Source organism: Pleurodeles waltl, chromosome 8 (assembly GCF_031143425.1).
Source record: "Pleurodeles waltl isolate 20211129_DDA chromosome 8, aPleWal1.hap1.20221129, whole genome shotgun sequence".
NCBI lineage: Eukaryota > Metazoa > Chordata > Amphibia > Caudata > Salamandridae > Pleurodeles > Pleurodeles waltl.
The window spans coordinates 260,540,606-260,557,418 of record NC_090447.1 but is presented as its reverse complement, the minus strand read 5'-3'; the positions used below and the strand labels follow the sequence as shown (position 1 = coordinate 260,557,418).

Here is a 16,813-nt window from a genome sequence, read left to right as displayed (position 1 = left end):
CCGCTGACCAAGGAACCAGACACAGCAGCCCAAACAAATTCCACCTGATGGACCTGAGGAAAAATTCCTCCAAGTGTGCCAAGTTTGGTGGCACTGCAACCTGGTCCAAGCCCCACTCAAGGAACCTTAGGACAAGTAAGAACCAAACTTTGAGTGGCCCTGCTGACCTACAATCCACCCTCACAGCAACCTGCATCCTGCTTCCAAGGGCACCTTTGCGCACAGCTCTTGGCTCACCTATCTACTCTGCACCTGGCCTCCCTGGGCCCTGCACTGGAGAACCAGCTGTGGTCTAATGGTCCCCACACCTTGGGACCTCTACACTCAAAGAAGACCCACGGGACTCACCTTGAAGTCCACCTGTGAATTGCTTTTTCAAGTTGTCCCCCGCAGTGGTCCTGCACCAGTTCCAATGACTTTTTAGCAGCTCTTCCCCCCCAAAACCAGGAACCGTCCAAACTCCGCCAGCTGGCCCACAGGACTTCTTGATGACCCCAACCTAAGAGCAAAAAGAGACATTTGTACACATTCCCTGATTTTAAATGCATTTTGAAAGTTTTCTCCCTTTGATTCCTATGGTGCGTAATTATGCGCAGAAACAAGGCATTTTCTAAACTCCGAAAAACTTAAAAAGTACTTACTCAATTTTGATGATCTTGGTCTTAAAAACTTCATAAAAATCTGAGGTATTTTTGTAGATTTGTCTTGAGCTATTCCCTTGAGTGTGTGTCCATATTTATTGATACTGTGAGTATGACAAGTGCTTTTCACTTCTCCTAGATTGGCCTAACTGCTCGACCAAACTACCATAAAAATTAGATCATTAGGTGGTCTAGTTTTTACCTCCATAAACCAACATGTGGTTGCCCAGACTCTCTGCACAGTGTGCCTCGTTTTGCACCTATACAGAGAGCCAGCCTCCTACAAATAATATTCGCATTATTGGCATAGCTGAATCCACAGACATGTGCTGCACAGACCAGTTGGTGGAATGGCTTTTTGCTGGCCTCTTTGATCGCCAACATTTCACAACTACATTTTTAATAGAGAGCGACCACTGGTTTGCTAGCCCATGCATGCCTTCAGGCACCCGCCAAATCCCATTATTGCTTGACGACTTAATTTTAGAGACCAAGACATGGTGCTCTGTCTGGCTCTGTTGGAGTAAGTACATGAAGTCCCAAAGGGGATCCGTAGATTTACTGCAATAGCATTTTTGTTGGTGAAATGTGAGATTGCAATACATTGGGGATGTAAACGTTGACCAACTGTAATCTCATAGTTGAAAAACCTAAAAACCTAACATGCTGTGACATTACTAGTGAAGTCTATGCCACGCTGCAACCTCCTGAAGTCCGGCCCAAATACTTTTGGCAAGCATTATGGAACTATCTGTTGTCATTGGAACCTTCTTAAATGGACTGAGTTGTTTTGCTTTACTTGGATGACTAAACAGCAATATACACGCCACTTCCTCTTGTGTGGGTTGTTCCCACCATTGTGTCCCGTGATGAGAAAGCAACGGTCCTTTCTTCGATTTCTGTTCCCCATCTATGCTGTTGTCACGTACTTACTGCTTCATGGGAGCTATTCCGGTTAATAGATATGATAATTTATCTGCAAATTGTTTACTCACTGCGTGGGTTTTTCTTGGTATGTTTCTGAGAGTAATGCAAAACATCATAAATCCTTTTTTTTTATCGTATTAAATATTACAAAGCATGATATTGAGATCTTATGTAATGTGTTACTCTTGCACCCCACTGGATTTCGGAGCCATAAAAAGCAAACTGGGAGAGCGAAGGACAAGGTTCTTTATACGCTAGTACTTCATTCCAAATGTTAAGTGTTTACATTGGCATTGCATAGGCAAACGTCTTTGATTAATATCTGTGTGACAAAAATGTGCTTTTATGAACTTAATTAGCATTGTTACATTCGCAAACAATTGAAAGCAGCACACAGGGACAGTTTGATGACGCCCGGGCTGTTAAAGTCAGACATCCACCTGGTGCAAATTTCCGATGGGGAAAGCCTTGGTTCCCTCTCTCGTCCACCCAGCAGAAAGACTTACTCTTCCTTGTCACGTGTGGGAGCATTTCGACAACGAGAAACCAAATGCAAATTGATTATGAATTACATTTTCCAGTTTCCACTCTCCCTGCAATTTCCCCAATCCAGCTTCGGACGCCCAAACTTACCGGTTGCAATTCAATCATACTGACAGTTGTTTTGCAATCAGACGTGTCTTCTGTAAGGATGAAATTCCACCAACCCTGATTCTTTAACTTAATTTGGTCTCACATCGAAGTAGTATGTAGTGCACAAAAACCTTTGTGAGTCGAATCCACAGTGCATAGCTAATAGAATATTTCAATACGAACTGCTTGGATGTATGTTCCTTGTTGTTTCCTGTGTAAATATACAGGGGCGGACAGATCTTTTATCCCACCCAGCATTTCCCTGGTGGGCTGGGGCCCCTGTAACCCGTTTTGAGAGCCCAGGTCAGCTCTGTCACTTTTCCCAGCCCCCCGAGGTTAATTGCAGCAAGGAGTGGGAGTCTTCAAAATTGAGAGAGAGAAAGAGCGGGAGCGAGGGGGAAGGTAGAGAAAAAAACGATGAGAGAAACAAGAGAGAGAGAGAGAGAGAGGACGGAGGGATGGAAACGGCGAGATTATCTGAGATGACAAAGAGAACAGGGCTGGTGGGGCTGGATTGAGCACTTTTGCATGGATACTTTTGTTTCTTCAATCCGGCCTTGTATGCACAATCCTTTCTATGATATAATTCTTTTGACTAATGTGCATTGCTTATTGAAAGGAATGCATCAACCAAATGTGATTCCTTTCTAAATACATATTTTGAATGCATAAATAGAGCAACATTCTTTTAATTATGCAATTAATAATTAGTAAGCGTTCCAAAAAAGCACTAGATACATTTTTTACTTTCTAACTGACTAAAATAATGCCTGATTTGTTTGTGGAACGAGCCTACTCATTGGGATTGTGAGCACCAAATTTATAGGAACCTGCATATTGGAGAAATACCGTCAGTATGTACATTCATCATTTAAAAGACTAGACATGTTATGTTACGTCACGTTATGTTATTTTATGTTATGTTACGTTGTGTTGTATTGTGCTTTGTTATCAGCATTTGTTTAGTGCCTTTTTCCCTCAATATGACATCTTATAGGTTTTGTAGTCTGGGCACCTTTTTACAGTTTTGGTATTTCCATTCATTGGTTTTGTATAGTTATGTTGTTGAGCTTCGTTGTGTATGCTTAATATAGATCTGTTAAACCTCTAGTGCAGTAATGGTACTTGTTGTTTAATGTGAAAGTAAAAGTTGGATTCAGCCAAAGACATTTGTAGTATGCTGCCGTATGGTTGGGTGTGCAGAAGAAATTTGTCGTCCACTGTTGAGCTAAGTAGTAAATGTCCTTTAGCCTTCTCTTTACGGAAGTGACTTTTCAACGTAACACATTTTAACAAAAACAAAGATGAAAGCAGCATCTTGACAGAGTACAGTGGTCCTCTCAAGAAACAGCTGTTCACGATGGTCATTTAAGCACTAGTATCCTAACAACACATTAATCAGTGTATGTGGCACCTGAAATTACTAATTATTGCCTAAAGTATCAATAAAATATAGCTGTTCCACATCTTACCAGAGAAAATTGTCTGAGGACATCCAGGCTGATCAGTTCCTCCATTCGGATAAAAATCTATGTGTCCCAGATTTTCGCGATATCCTAGAGCTGAAAGGTAGAGTATGTTATCAATTGCAGTATATGGATTTACATTTTTCTTGCAATTTGTATTTGTTAAAACAGATTCATCTTGTTGAATTCACTCATGCTTAAGCACCACGATGCATATTTCTGTCTGACCTCGAGAAAGGCTCTCACTTATTTTGGAACGGATGTATACATGGTATGGTGTCTACTGATTAAAGATATTTGAGATCAGACAGGAAGTTCACAGCATGCCTCAGTTCTACTCTCTTTCTCAGGCTCTATAGAGATTGAAAGAGGCTCCTATTTACAAAGTGCACAGTCATCTTGCTTCTCTCATACTCTGAAATAGCTTATGTTGGCTGCTGTATTGTCACCATCCATTAAAAACCTGTCTGTATACTTCATGCTCTTACACTAAAACTATCATAGACCAAGCCAATAGGTCTGGCCTCTTGGTAGTGGAAGTCCTTACTCAATGATTGGTGACTTGATGTGTGATTTTGTGGAAGGGTGAGTAGAAGAACGTGACAAAACATTTCAGGAAAAATTGAGAAGTGAGCACGTGGATGGATATGGATAAATGGGGGAGGGAATACATGAATTGATGAATCACTCATGTCTACGCTCACTCAACTAGTCCTTGCTGACGTTGCTATGTACATACCTGCCTATTCTGCCCTGTGCCCCCCCCAAGGAAAACCCTACATCCAGCAGTTCCTCAGAGCAGAACAAATATATACAACACCTTCTACTTATCTAGCGTAGTGCAGCTACTGTACCATATATATGTTTATCTGCGTGCCCACAATAGTGCTACCCTCCAAGCAACACCACACACATATTAAAAACAACACAGTCACCAAGATCAATATAGCTCAGATATTATATAGCTGAGTATCAATAAACTTACAATAGTCCATATGATAATAAATAACACAATGGAACAAAACACTGGTTAGAACATCATACAAGTGCCAACCAAGCATACACTACTTTACAACCGCACACATTAGGATATAACTATACATTTACATCCCCCACAGACTGAATATAAAGGCATCCAATGGCACTCGCTACCATTAACTACTTACCACCCATATACATATGATGTGCAATGGGTATCCCAGTCTGCTCGGGAACTGCGTAAGCATTTTGGTACTGACATTTGACTTCACATACCACAAAACACACAACTTATTAAGAATCACATATCCACTTAATTGAACAAACTCTGGTCAGCAATTGAACGCTGTGATCCTATCCTAACGTCAGATTGTTCACTATACGAGTCACAATCTAAAATGACATGATCATGAGTCTCCATCAAACGTTTACCAGTCTAAAATGTTTTTTAAATTGCCGATATCACCTGTTCTAATAACAGCAGACCCAAAAGCCTAATATATCTAATGTTTACAATGTTTAGTTTTAGTACAAAATAACATAAAGTGCATTATTGTCTCCTGGCCGCTGACTTCGCAGCCACAAAGGTCCGAGTTGACACAACTGTCGGAGAATTTGCAATAAATACTTTAATAGGCAGAATGCCCGCCTATGCGGAATGTTCGGTATAAAGTGCGATGTGCGTCGGTGTTGTCGTTCACCTATTGTTCCATGCCCATGGTGTGCTTTGTGTGCAAATAATTGGTGTTAAAATGGACGTGAATGCTAAGCCAATGAGTGCCTCAAGTTTTGCCTTTGAAAATGCTTATTTGACCATAGCAGCAGTGGCATTAGTGACGTGAGCTGGTTCCAACCAGATAGGCTCAAAGCCGAGAATCCATTAGGCACATTCTTACATAGTTTTGCCCAGGGATTAGGATGGATTCTTCCTGTGACAGACAGTTTGCACCTCCTCTCAGGTATCACTCTCTGAGGCGATTACAATTTAAAGGTAGCAGGTACAGGATCGGGGCTAGAGCTACGAGATCAGAAACAGGGACCATGTCTAACTCCAGATATAAAGGAAGGAGCAGTGTGCCAAGGCTCAGGCGTAGTAGCGATCTCAAAAAATAATTTTCCATCTTTTGGAGTTCCTAGCTGTCATAAAACCCCATATTTCTGCACCTTAAATTAGTCCTGCCTGTGCTTTTTGCTTGTATATCCGAAGAACACTCAATGAGTGGCAGTCGATCTTGTGCTTAAGCCTCAAAATGGCGTTGACAGACCACTGTAGGGTATCAACAGTCTTGTCAACATTTGCATACTTGACCAGTGATTCTTGGTGACTGTATCAAAGGTGGAGATGATCCCATTGGCATTATCTTTTGAATATTCATAAGGAGGTCTATGAGGAAGCAGTACCTTTCAAAACTGCCTAGCCTCCTGTGCAGCTCTTCTGTGTGCAGGATACTATTCCTGCATCATCTGCAAACAGAAAGATAGCTATTTTTGTGTTACTCAGCTTTGGTACGTAGGTGTGCCCCTTGAGTAAAAATTCTTCAGAAGTGTTCTTCGACTTGTTTCTTATTTCTCTTCTTTCCTTCCATCGCCCATAGAGCTTAGAAGCACCATCATCCCCAGGGGCACCCATGATTAAGCTAATATCGGAATTGGTCCAGTGATCTCTAGCCCTTACCACGGTATAAATTAGGGACACTCAAAGTACAGCCGGAGGCCACTTGCAGCCATCCTACCCTTTACATGGGCCATGTAGCCTGCGGGTTATTAGACTTCGCAGTGACATTCAGAAAGCTATTAAACAGGCAAGTATTCAATTGCACATTAACTGAACTAAAAGGGAAAGAAGAACATAAGGTACCCTGGGCCACTTATCTTTAGAAACACATTCTTTTTCAACAGACATTATGCAACAAACATGTGAACGTGTAAAAATATGACAAAGACTTTTCAAAATTCAAAAAAAATAATTTCATTAACTTGTGTAAGCTTGTAACAATAAAGCATCAGATTATATCACTGCATTTAAAGATATATTGTGAAAGAGATTGTTCTCTAACATCAATTTGGAAAGATTCATGCTTTTCACTTCCAGACAACAATGTCATTAGTGAACCAAGAGGTAAGTCAGTTGTCAGGTGAAATGTCTATGTGGCCTAGGTTATTATGACAATGTAAGAACATTATTGTTTAGTAACTCGAACACAAGGTTATGTACAACACACATTCTGAACACATACATTTCAAGGTTCTTTTACATGAGATTATAAAGAAAGATGAGGTAAAGTGAAATAAAACAATTGCGTAGGATGACACAATTTGGTCAAATGAGGAAACAATCGATTCCAGGTTTGATCACTGTTTCTAAGCACTCCTAATGTTTACAGATAAGAGACTGAATGTATAAGGAGATTGTGAGGCCTAATATTCTATTTGATTACAGTTCAATGATCAAGTTACTTCTTTTGTGCATTTGACTCACCAAAGGTATCAATAGCAAGCAGAGAAGCTTTACCGCAGGGAGCTGAAGAGGAATAGTAGCTCAGATACAGCATAACACGGCGTTGTCAAATCTATGACTTCTAGGGACTAGGGATTTCATTTATAGGGTAGTGTGGAATGAAACCCTCAAAATAACTCCATGACTCTTTGTGCACCTATGCATAAGCTTTGCTTTCCCTTTGCCAATGATCTACCCCCCTTTCCAGCCTACCCCCCTTGGCCCTCACCCTACTGTGATCAATGTGGTCCTCGGTCACACCACAGACCATAATTTCAGCCCCTGCAACAATGTGTGTGAGTACCCATTGTATAAATTCTATTTGATGACATGTACATGCCGAAAAATCCAATATGCAAAATAAACAAAATAGTTTTGCCTCCTTCCCATACAGGTTATAATCACCTCATCTAATCACTTTCAGGAAGCCCAAAGATATGTCTCCCAGCATCATCTCACCCTAACTACAAGATGCTAGAGTGCAGGGGCATAGCCTACCTGTTAGACTTGGCAGCTCTTGGCATGGTTTCCCTGTACTTTTTGCTTCTGCCTGTTTTTGGATCCTGTGTTGCAATTCGTGTTTGATGGTTTTGATACTCTGGGCACTTTCCCACGGCTAACCAGTGATACAGTGCAGGTGTTCTTTCACTAAATGATATTGGTAACTGGTGTATCCATGACTGGCATATTTGATTTACTAGTGAGTCCCTAGTAAAATGCACTAGAGGTGCCCAGGGCCTTTAACTGAAATGCTACTAGTGGGACTGCAGCGCTGATTGTACCACCCATGGGAGTAGCCATGTTAACATGTCTCAGACCTGCCACTGCAGTGTCTGTGTGTGCAATTTTTAACTGCCAGCTCGACCTGGGAAGTGTACCCACTTGACAGGCCCAAACCTTCCCTTTTACTACTTTTAAGTCATTCTTAAGGCAGGCCCAAGGTAGCCACATGGACAGGGTGCAGCGTATGTAAAAGGTGTACTTTGTCATTAAGTGCAGATGGAGATATGGAGTTTGGGTTCTCTGAACTCACAATTTAAAAATACACATTTTAGTGAAGTTGGTTTTTATGAGAAGCAGGGATGAGACGCAGGGATGAGAAGTAGGGATGATGAATGAGAAATAGGGATGATGGATGAGAAGTGGGGATGATGGATGATGGATGAGAAGCAGGGATGATGGATAAGAAGTAGGGATGATGGATAAGAAGTAGGGATGATGTATGATGGATGAGAAGTAGGGATGATGGATGAGAAGTGAGAAGTAGGGATGATGAATGATGGATGAGAAGCAGGGTTGAGGGGTGAGAAGTAGGAATGATGGAAGAGAAGTAGGGATAAGAAGCAGGGATGATGGAAGAGAAGCAGGGATGATGGATGAGAAGTAGGAATGATGGATGAGAAGTAGGGATGATGTATGATGGATGATAAGCAGGGCTGATGGATGAGAAGTAGGGATGATGTATGATGGATGAGAAGTAGGGATGATGGATGAGAAGTTAAAAGTAGGGATGATGTATGATGGATAAGAAGCAGGGATAAGGGGTGAGAAGTAGGGATGATGGAAGAGAAGTAGGGATGAGAAACAGGGATGAGGAGTAGGGATGATGGAAGAGAAGCAGGGATGATGGATGAGAAGTCAATCAATCAATCAATCAAAGAAATTTGTAGAGCGCGCTACTCACCCGTGAGGGTCTCATAGGGATGATGGATGAGAAGTAGGGATGATGTATGATGGATGAGAAGCAGGGATGATGGATGAGAAGTAGGGATGATGGATGAGAAGTAGGGATGATGTATGATGATGAGAAGTAGGGATGATGGATGAGAAGTGAGAAGTAGGGATGATGTATGATGGATGAGAAGCAGGGATGAGGGATGAGGAGTAGGGATGATGGATGAGAAGCAAGGATGATGGATGAGAAGTAGGGATGATGGAAGAGAAGAAGGGATGATGGATGAGAAGTAGGGATGATGTATAAGAAGCAGGGATGAGACGCAGGGATGAGAAGTAGGGATGATAGATGAGAAGTAGGGATAATATATGATGGATGAGAAGTAGGGATGATGGAGGAGAAGTAGGGATGATGGATGAGAAGTAGGGATGATGGATGAGAAGCAGGGATGAGGAGTTAGGATGAGGATGTCCAAAAATGGATGCTGTACTCAAGGACACTAATTATTTACATTATTGGGCTAACATATAGAATCACCTTAGTAGTTTAGTAGTCTTACAGTCAGATCATCTTCTAACTAACAGGACTGTAGCAGTATGTTTTAAACTGTACAATTCCATTGTTAATGTTTATAGATGAGCTTGGGATCAAGCACAATCCAGTTTAATATAATCTTTAATTCGTACTAGGTTAGATCTAATATGACAACCATGATGGAATTTTAAAAATCAAGTTTCCACCCCTCACCCACCTTTGAAGGAACACAACATACTTTTTGGCCACAGTATTAAACATGATGGTGTCATTAGGTCTAGTTTGAAAGAAGAGCTATCTGCAAGGCCTATTGATGCAAATTCTTCAAAATTTATAGAAAGTGGGTTTTGGCTCCACCCTGAGGAGTATCATTTTCTCACTAACTGTCCGGGGTATCATTCCACCTTTCAGAAACTATTTTACATCTGAAATCATTGTTCTGTTTGTCACATTCCATTCTTTTCACTCCTATATGCATTCTAGAAAGAGATCAAGCATTTTTGATACTCTTTTCTCCACTGGTAAAGCCAACAAGCCAGGCTTTAAGAAGATAAACAGCAACTATACATGTGATGCTTGTCATATTAAAACCAGACGTACTGGTTTTGTCAACACTTGTTTTTGGAGTGGCTGGGCAGAGGGAGATGGATAGTATTTCTCCGAATTAAACATTACACTATATATTTCAGATCCTGATGCTTACAGTTTGTTTGCAGTTCCAACTTATGCTTCATCATTCACCTTTGCCTTTCAGATCGTTTACTACTTTTATGCTGCAACATTACTGAAACACAACTCAAAATCACGTTAAGCTAATATAAAGTATGTCATTAATATTTAGCTTTTGTGCTTTAAATATGGTTTACATGAATATTCACCTTCCTTATTACCTATGCATGACAAAGTGTACATATATTGTGAAACCACATGGAGGTTCAACTTTTTTCTTCACTATCAAATTATGGTCAAAAGTTAATTCTTCTATTTTACTTCCATCAAATATGCAAAGCAGTTACTTTTCCATTATGGATGATGGGGATCATCTCCCCTCATGCTATTCCTGATAATTAAGGAACATTACTTTGAAAATAATAAGCAAATAATGTTCCTGCAACACCACTGCCTCAAGGGATACTGGATCTCAAGTTTGAATCTATCTACATGGTGCATGGAATCAAAAACTACCTCTAAGGGGACATACTCTTCTTATCTCATTCTGGAAAATCTAGACAGACCCACTTCCACCAGTTTGGCGCACAGCCATTAGATTGCAATCTAACTCAACCCAGCAGATGTGTGGTCCAGTAGAGACTGGCGATCCAACTAGTGTCTCGTTTATGGCACAAAGCATAAAACCATTTGTGTGTCCCTGGCATGAGAGAGGTGAGGGTAAGCCACCAACTCATCTCTAACACCCTTTTGTGAAGAAAGTCTTTGATCTCCATGTAGCCTTATCCCTTTGAAATTCTTACAATGTCTACGCAGTGGGTGCACAGGACCACTTTGATGTTCTTGGCTACTTGTTATTTTTTTTAATTGAGACTGGTACCGCTTTTGTCAACAACACATAAAAAGGTCATGATACAAAAGGCCCTCAAATAAATGTCAAATGACTGAATCATTTTACAAGCTACAGTGCAAATACTGATAACAGTACAATGAATCTATCAATATTAAGGTTTAGCAAGTCTCAACTCAAACACTTAGGGGGTCATTAAGACCCCGGCGGTCGGCGATAATATGGCAGTAAGTACTGCCAACAGGCTGGCGGTACTTACTGCCATATTATGACAGTGGTGGGTTGGCTGAAGCCAACCAGCCAATGTACCACTCCAGCCACCATGGTGGTAACAGCTGCCAGGCTGGCGATATCTATCTCCAGCCCGGCAGCCATCACTGATCCGCCTGCGGGATTATGACCCCGCCTACCGCCATGGGTTTCGTTGCTTTCTTAATGCCACAAAAACCATGGCAGTAGGCACTATCAGTGGCAGGGAATTCCTTCCCTGTCACTGATAGGGGTCTCCCCCCCTCCAGTTAGTGCCCCTCCACACCACACCTCTCCAGAGCTCTCCCACCCCCCACATTCCGGCCCCCCTTCACACACACACACACACCCATTCCCACATGCATCCACGCATGCATACATCCATTCACACACATTTCTGCACACACTTTCATACCTACACGCAGACATGCATTCACATAACACAACATACACGCACTCACACCTCCATACATGCACACACGCATTCAACACGCAACATACACCCACATCCACGCATACACATTCACACACACCCCACACAAACACACAACACCCTCCAACCCCCTCCCCAGTCGGAGACCCGACTTACCTGTGTTCAGGGGGTCCTCTGGCAGGAGACGGGACAGGGCACTGCTGCCATCAGCAGCGCCCGCCAGCAGAACACCGCCAGGCCCTATTACGGGTCATAATACAGCTGGTGGCGGTCTACTGGCGTGGCACTGCTGGTGGCAGCCGTGCCGCCTTACTGCCATCCGAAGGCATGGCCACAACCGGATTTCCGCCATTCCTCTGCCAGAAATCGGGCTATGGTCATAATACGGCGGACAGCTGGTAGCCCCAGGATGGTCTTTTGGCGGCCGTAGCAGTGGCGGTAGGTGGTATTTACCGCCATTGTCATAAAGAGGGGCTTAATCTTTTCGTGAACAAATAAAGAAATTACCAACGCACCAAAAGAAACTACAGGAAATGGCTTATCAATCACATTTTTGTTCAGAGACATTAATTCCAAAGCTATATGCTGTCGGACGTAATTTCACCATTAATTGTTCATTAGCTATAGGTATCAAGAGATGTCCCTCTTAATATCCTCATCAATGGTGAGTTTAGTCACCCACTCACCCTCATTAACAAAGTCCACAAACTCTTATTTTGCCATTGATTTTCCTGCCAGGGTTCCTTAGATATATTTGCCAAAAATTTGAGACCAGCGTTTAGGACCAAAGATCTATCATGTTTCAAACGGGGTGTAAGAGGAAGAGTATAAGTTTGCCCAAGAGATAGAGGAAGTTTGATTGGAGAGAGAAGAAGAAAGCCTAGAAACTGAAGTATGAGAGGATCCAAAGAAAGACATAATTGAATAGGAGGAGTGGGAAGCAGGGTAGGCTTGTCCAACGTGTAGACCACAAGGTCAAGACAAATAAGTAAGAAGCTCATCAGACCAGAGATAGTTAGAGAGTGCAAGCAGAGTGGCCTGTATGAAATATGCAGGGTGGAAAACAGAGTGCAGAGGAGAATGTAGAGAATTAGTGCATAGGTATTCAATGAGATGGTGGGGCACAATTGATGCTTTCCTAATGTTTAGACAGAAAAAGAAGGACTAAGATAGTATAAATGATTAAGTGAGCACAATGAACAAGTGCTCCTTTCTTCCTTGCACTCCTACAATGATCAAGAGAAGACTTTTTGATAAGAGGTGTTTAAATGTGTTAGGGAAAGAATCAGAAGAAAGAGAATGATTAAAAAGAAGTGCTGTAAAAGAGGCTAGAGTTGTGATATATAAGATCAAAAGGGGTCACTGTGGGGTTGGCACCTTTGAGAAAGAAGACAGATTTGCAGTCTGTGATGCAAGACAAGAAATAAAATGGGAGGCTGGCCAGTGAAGAAGGCTGAAAGGAAGGAATTATGGAAGAAACGTTATAGCATATGAGATCAATTTTGGAAGCAATAAAGACAACAAAATAAAAAGCAAAATTCAAAGGGAAGGAGGAGAAGAAGTATTAAAGTGTTGACTGAAGACAGAGAAAGGCTTTTACATTGTGTTTTATAATGTTGACAAAGAAAATAGGCTTGCCTTTATATATTGATATAGTGACTCCTTTGCAAAGTCAATGTGCTTGCCTTGTATATTGATGTGCTTACCCTTGAACAAAACCAATAGACCTCCCTTCATATGATGAATTAGTAACCCCTTAACAAAGCCAAAAAAGCTTTTCTTGTATATTAGTATGGTCTACCTTTGGCAAAGCCAGTAGGGTTGTCTTGTATAATAATAGGGTCACCTGTTGATGCGCCTAGCTACACCTCTTTTCCAGTTCATCTTGCCAGTACTTGAGTGCTGTGGGAGACTTTCATTCTATCACCATTGTCGGCCATGATTTCAAATTGTGGGAACTTGTTGAGTGCAGTGCAAGCACTTTTGGGACTTTTCTAAAACTTGTTCTAACAATTCTATAGACCTATGACTGTTGGTGCAACACTGAGATCACACATAATTTCTACTAATGTAATCAACCACATAGATACTAGAGTAAAGGCATGGAATGGTTCCTGTAGGGCACAAAACTAATCTCAAAACAAACAATAACTACCAAATAAAAAACACTGACCCTGGTTCAAGGAGTAGACCACTGCCCAGCTTAAAAGCACAACATTGCCTTATCAGGGCGAGTAAGTGTTATATAATGCAATTACAATACAATGTATAACCCACACTACAAATAATACCTTAACTCTACAGTCAGGCAGTCGATTGTAGTTCATATAGGGTGCTTAATAATTTCCTTCTACTGCTTGACACTCAAACGCACGTAAGACAAACCTGCTAATGGTCATATCCATCACCCAGTATTAAACAGTCAACAGCAATAAGCCACCCATCACCAACTGAGCAGGCACAGAATAACTGAAGAGATCTGCCACATACCACTAGCCAACAGAGGACCCTACTTTAGTTTAACATCCCAGTTCCTGAATAGCAGCAAACTATGGCCATCCTTGGCATCTCAAAGTGACAATTAGATTTGAGATGATATTAACAAAGTCAATCCTAGCAGATCTCGCCATAACTTCTCCTCTTAACCTTTGCCTGCCCAGGATCATAAACGACCATAAACTTGAAACAAAATATCACAGAATGGACAACCCAATACAGTAATCAGCTGAGTTGACTATGAACATAGGAAACACTAAAAGAGACATGAGAGCTGCTTAAAGCTGCCAGCTTACTGAAAACCATAAACTGTGTGCCTATCTCTTATACTTCTTCTTCTGCCACACTGCTAAGCTCTGTATCTCATAACACATAACCACACCTCTGTTGTCCTCATGAGCAGCATGGAAACACTTCTCGCACAGGATCAAAACAAAGACAATACACTTTCAACCAAACACCTTATTTTGAGTAGCACGCTCCCCATGTAGGCAAGTTCTTCAGTGCCCCACACAGGGGTAGTAAGCGCTATATAAATGCTGCATATAATACAATGCAATACATTGTGGGTGAGAAAAGATGGAAAAAATGAGTGTTTGGGAATATGCTTCTTTAATGGAGTGAAAAGCAGAGCTCTAAGCAAATGTTTCAGGTTGGATATAAGAAGCCTGTAACCCATCAAACATGTTCTAAAAATAGCAATGATAATATTAAAAATATTTCTTTTTTATAAGGGCCTCACAGTCATAATTTAAATAGCTATTCTTCTCAATAAACAGCAAATAAGATTACAATTACCCTATACACATTGTTTTCTCTTTCTCAGGGAAAAGATTATGTGAAATCGTGGTGGAATCTATGGGCCCAATTTACAAAAGTAAACTTAGACCAAAAATCTAAGTTTAAACCAAAAGTCTAAGTTCAGACCTAAGTCTAAATTTACTAGTAGTTAAGTTTGACTTTAGTCTAAGTTTAGACCAAAATTCTAAACTTGGACCAAAAGTCTAACTTTACTGCTAGTAAAGTTAGACTTTTGGTCCAAGTTTAGAATTTTGGTCTAAACTTAGTGCGTGATTTAGATCTTGGTGGTAGTACTGCCAAGCCCTGTGGACGGCGGACCTGAGAAGGCCGTCAAGTCGACAGTGTTCCGCACGCCATATTTAGATGCTACAGCTCTGCAAGGGGAGGACTGGAGCTAGATTGCTAACAGAGGGAGATGGCAGTGGGACCCAATGGACTTTTTACAATGGCAGGGACTATGGAATAGAGGCAAGTGTCATACACACACACTGTCCCCTAGCCATATGTGTCCCTCCGCACTACACACTACACATCACATACACACCATCATCCATTACAATTCCAAAACAACAGAACCCGTACATGCTGAAAACACACATTGAGATAAGTTCATGACACAACATACACACATCATTGATACTGCACCCACACATGACACAACCATGACAACCAACACAACTACACACTCAGCTACACAGACACACTCACACACAAAGACAACCACACACATCACAAAAACGTCCACCACACAACAAGACTGACCTCGATGTGTCACACAGCAACACAACAACATCAGTTTCACATGCAGGTGACACACTTACAGACAAAACCCCATCAAACACTCTAGCTCCCTCCACATCTACCAGCCTAGCCACAAACACACATACACATGTTAACTCACATACTCAACAGATAGCACAAACCTACCCGTACAGGTCCCCTTGTAATGCGCACACATGGACACTGCTGTCCAGTGTAAGTGTACCATCATTGTGGTGCCAGCATTCATTTTGCAATGAAGAATGACCCCACAACGACAGTTAGGTATGTGTGCAATATTCACTTTGTGCCAGTGTGTCCCCAGCCATGCGTGACAAATTGTCTCCCCGGCATATGCATGTCACATAAACTTACGAAAATTACTGTGACATGTATATGCCTCCAGTGGTCCCAACCTCCTGAGCAGTGCCCACCCAATATAGCCTCTCATTGTGGTATTCCTACCTTCAAGTCTGGCGACGGGGAAGTCATGTTTTCTCTGTGGGTCAGTGGCAGCAGTGACAGCAGGTGTTGTCCATTCATGTCCAGACAGAAGTGGAATGGGTAAAAAAGGTGAGTTTTCACCCTTAACCTCCCAATTTGCCAACTCAGAAGTGGAGGTCAGACCGCCACTTTTTTCTTGGTGGTAAGGCACATCCAAATGTGTACAGTGGGAAGGGTGGCTAGGGTCCCGCCGGCATCCACTTTTCCCTCTCCCACCATCGATGCGTCTTGGCTGAGACAGTGGTTCAAATGTGGGCTTTAGTCTATGGGACCACCAACATCTAAATACGCGGGCAGACTGTCATAGCGGCAGTCGGGTTTTCAGTCGAAAAGTCGACGGCTGGACCGTTACGGCAAACATCTAAATGAGGCCCTTAAACTTTTGGCCTAAGGTTACCTTTGTGGATTGGGCCCTTATTTGGTAAATAACGAGATGGCAGATCTTACATGAGCTGTGAATGCAAAAATGGTTTAGCTTTGAAAGTATTTGGTAATCTATTGCTGTCATACAATAATGAAATAGTTTGAAAACAATACCAGAGATATCATCCAAAAAAATAATCAAGGAGAGGATGAAAAATAAAAAAATGGGCAATCACTTTATGTTACTTAAACGATAGGAAAGTGAGATAAATGTATAACAAAGACTATCTGAGCCAGTACGTCTGATGCTGGCAATAGACCTATTGCTTTTACCAATG

General features: G+C 41.7%; 1 protein-coding gene across 1 annotated transcript in view; it reads right to left on the bottom strand.

Annotated features, from left to right (window-relative positions):
- The window catches only part of LIPI (lipase I), a 170,390-nt gene that overhangs the window by 82,532 nt on the left and 71,045 nt on the right, over nt 1–16,813 (bottom strand). Inside the window, exon 5 of the mRNA XM_069204123.1 lies at nt 3,674–3,763. Within this exon, the coding sequence (XP_069060224.1) occupies nt 3,674–3,763 (90 nt within the window). The remainder of the gene's footprint in view (nt 1–3,673; nt 3,764–16,813) is intronic.